At 44.4% G+C, this 3,018-nt stretch overlaps 1 protein-coding gene across 2 annotated transcripts; it reads right to left on the reverse strand.

Annotated features, from left to right (window-relative positions):
- Positions 1-249: 249 nt before the first annotated feature.
- Positions 250-2,626, reverse strand: LOC147420863 (heat shock cognate protein 80-like). 2 transcript variants are annotated; one of them, XM_086504191.1, is made up of 4 exons: positions 1,709-2,626; positions 1,572-1,587; positions 1,457-1,463; positions 883-1,200 (listed from the first exon to the last, which is right to left on the reverse strand). In XM_086504191.1, the coding sequence occupies exons 1-4, from the start codon at positions 2,490-2,492 to the stop codon at positions 1,006-1,008; spliced, it is 1,002 nt and encodes a 333-aa protein (XP_086360317.1). In that variant the 5' UTR covers positions 2,493-2,626; the 3' UTR covers positions 883-1,005. The 2 variants fall into 2 exon arrangements, 1 of the variants encoding a protein (XP_086360317.1); XR_015186938.1 differs by lacking the exon at positions 883-1,200 and adding an exon at positions 250-645 and having other exon boundaries at positions 1,457-1,587.
- Between the last annotated feature and the right edge of the window lie 392 nt (positions 2,627-3,018).

Genomic DNA, 3,018 nt, shown 5'->3' on the forward strand with positions numbered 1-3,018 from the left:
TTCAAACTCAAAAGAAATCTAAATCCTGTTCATATTATCTTTATTGGCGGACTGTGCTTTTGAGCATCCCCAAATGTCTGTTTTGGCTCAATGATAAGTTGAATATTTTTTTTTAAATTTTTTTGATGGCCAACCGCTAGCATGAACAAATTCAAAACCCCCCTTTGTTTCTTATTAGGCCCGAGATGAAAGCATGAGTGAGAACCGCTCCTAATAAAAACAAGTGATAAAATCACAAGGCCTGCTGGAGGAACTTAACAAAAGAGCCATTTTTGAGTTACATATAAATACAAAAGAAATATGTTTACCAGTGGTAGTGAAAGAAAAAGTATTGTGTGTGCATGCATGTGTGTTCATGAGTGTGTGATTCACAAAAACAACCACACACCAAAGCTGAGGAGGACACAACGATGGAGGAAGCCAAGGCAGCGTCAACCCCTCTACTGTCTCAAAGCTCAAGTCCATCATCGCCGTTGTCTTTGTGTGGGCCCCGCCGAAGAAGAAAGGTTGAGGGTTCTGAACCAAGTGTGCATTCAAGGAAATAGAGTCTCTCTTCTATGACAATCATAGTGCTACATCTCAAAAATCTGTTGATGGTCGGTCACCCTGGTCCCTGGTATACATGCATATGCTCATGAGCAAGACCTGCACACAGAAGCAAACAGTTTATTGCATGTAGATATTGAGAGAATTTAGGAGGTAGGTATCTTTTGTCAGCTCGAGGAGAGACAATGGCCCTCAGTCATTGCATGAACGAGTTGAAGTAGTCATTGCATAAACTAGTTGAACTAGTTGGTCCTATCAATGAAGAGTCCAAGAGACTATTTCAATTTTGTTTTTTATTTAAAGGGATGCAGATCTCAACACATAGCAGGCTTACACTTACATTGAAATAGAGATCTTTTTCATTAAGTAAGGCAGCAAAGAGTCCAGGCACTGGAGTGTTACAGTTTCTTTTGAGATGGAGCCTCCAAAACAATTGCGACAGATAGTGGCTCACAATATTTACTCAAGCTTGTTGAGAAATGTCCAGATTATTGAAAGTAGCAGGCAAGAACGGAGATGAATAAAGGCACCATACAGGTGGAGGTGGAGTAGAGCTAGAGGCGACGCACTCTCCGTGTCGGGCGCTGTTATCAGATCCTGTGCAGTTGCCTTCATTATCACCATCATCACTACCGCCAACACTACCACCACTTTCTGCAACAAGGTGAAGTAATTGGCCATGGCCTCTCTGTTTCTCTATCTCGGGATGTACAAAAACGAGAAAATCTCAACTCGGAAATGTGTATGCATGGAACCGGATCGCAAGCAATTCTTTATAGAGAGCGTACAATGTGTGTGTGCGCACTGCGTGTGCGTGTGTTTGTAAAAAAATAAATAAATATATATATATATATATATATATATATATAGAGAGAGAGAGAGAGAGAGAGAGAGAGGAGTTACTACTCACGAGTACACTTGAACCAGGCTGGTCCTATCGGTGAAGAGGCCAAGAGCTGGGATACAAACTGCCAAACAATATGGTGGGCGAGGAAAAGAAACCCTTAAAACAGTTACTGGACTACCTGAAGAGTTTGGCACCTGAGAAGGACAAGAGAGCGTCGCAACATTTCAATTTGTTTTAAGATGGGCTGCAAACTTCGATTGCAGAGTTAGTGGAGAATCAATAAAACAAGCTTAAGCATTCTGTGGATTCTGTTACCAAAGGTGTTAGGATCATCCAGGCTGAAACCTGAGGTTAGCAAAGCAGTTTCAAATAGGAGCAGCACAAGATCTTTCACAGACTTATCATTCTTGTCTGCATCAGCCCTCTTCCTCAACTCCTCCATGATTGGGTTCTCAGGGTTTATCTCCATAGTCTTCTTCGAAGACATGTAACTAGACATGCTACTATCCCTCAATGCCTGAGCCTTCATAATCCTCTCCATGTTCGCGGTCCACCCATACTCTCCAGTTACAAGGCAGCATGGAGAGTCGACAACACGATCTGAGACCACGACTTTCTCCACCCTGTCACCCAATATATCTTTCATTATCTTGCACAATGGCTCAAATTTGCTCTTCAGTTCTTCTTTCTTCTGCTTCTCATCTTCAGAATCTTCAAGTTTCAGACCCTCCTTGGTGGCAGACACAAGCTTCTTCCCATCAAACTCCTTCAACTGCCCCACAACATATTCATCAATGGCATCAACCATGAACAACACCTCATAACCTTTCTTCTTCAATTTCTCCAAGAAAGGAGAGTTCTCCACGGCTTTCTTACTCTCACCTGTAATGTAGTAAATAACACTCTGCCCATCTTTCATTCTGGTGACATAATCCTTCAGGCTGGTCATCTCATCTCCACTCTTAGTAGAGTGAAATCTGAGGAGCTCGGCAAGCTTTGCCCTGTTTTGGCTGTCTTCATGAATTCCAAGCTTGATATTCTTGGAAAAACCTTCATAGAACTTGTCTTTGTTCTCAGCGATTTCAAAGAACCTACACATTTCTTCACCAGATTCTTCCTAATCACCCTGTTCTGCTGGAGCATCTCTCGAGAAATGTTGAGAGGCAGATCCTCAGAATCAACTACACCTTTCACAAAACTTAAATACTTCGGAATAATCTCTTCACAGTTGTCCATGATGAAGACCCTGCGTACATACAGCTTGCTGCCACCATTAAGGACAGCCCATTAGGACAGCCCTGCCACGACCGTCCCCAATCACCAAGACTCCTTGCCCATCATTAGCACACCAACTGTAACCACCTTCCGCCACACGAACGTGAACAGGCTTTAGGGGGGCGACGCCCCTGCTGAGGAAGACCGACGAAGCTGCCCTGGCAGCACGCCTAGGCACACGAAGCCGCCATTGAACCTCCGGAAGGAGGTGAGGGAAGCGGCAACTCTCCTCGCCAAAAATAAGGGCGGATGGCAAGGGCACAGGGCCACACCATCGCTGGAGCTGTCGGCTCCTTGGCCAAGCCCCCCACAGAGAACCACTGCGCCAGCACCTTCAGACGACACACTTC

Source organism: Adiantum capillus-veneris, chromosome 28, assembly GCF_014529385.1.
Source record: "Adiantum capillus-veneris isolate H3 chromosome 28, ASM1452938v2, whole genome shotgun sequence".
Taxonomy (NCBI): domain Eukaryota; kingdom Viridiplantae; phylum Streptophyta; class Polypodiopsida; order Polypodiales; family Pteridaceae; genus Adiantum; species Adiantum capillus-veneris.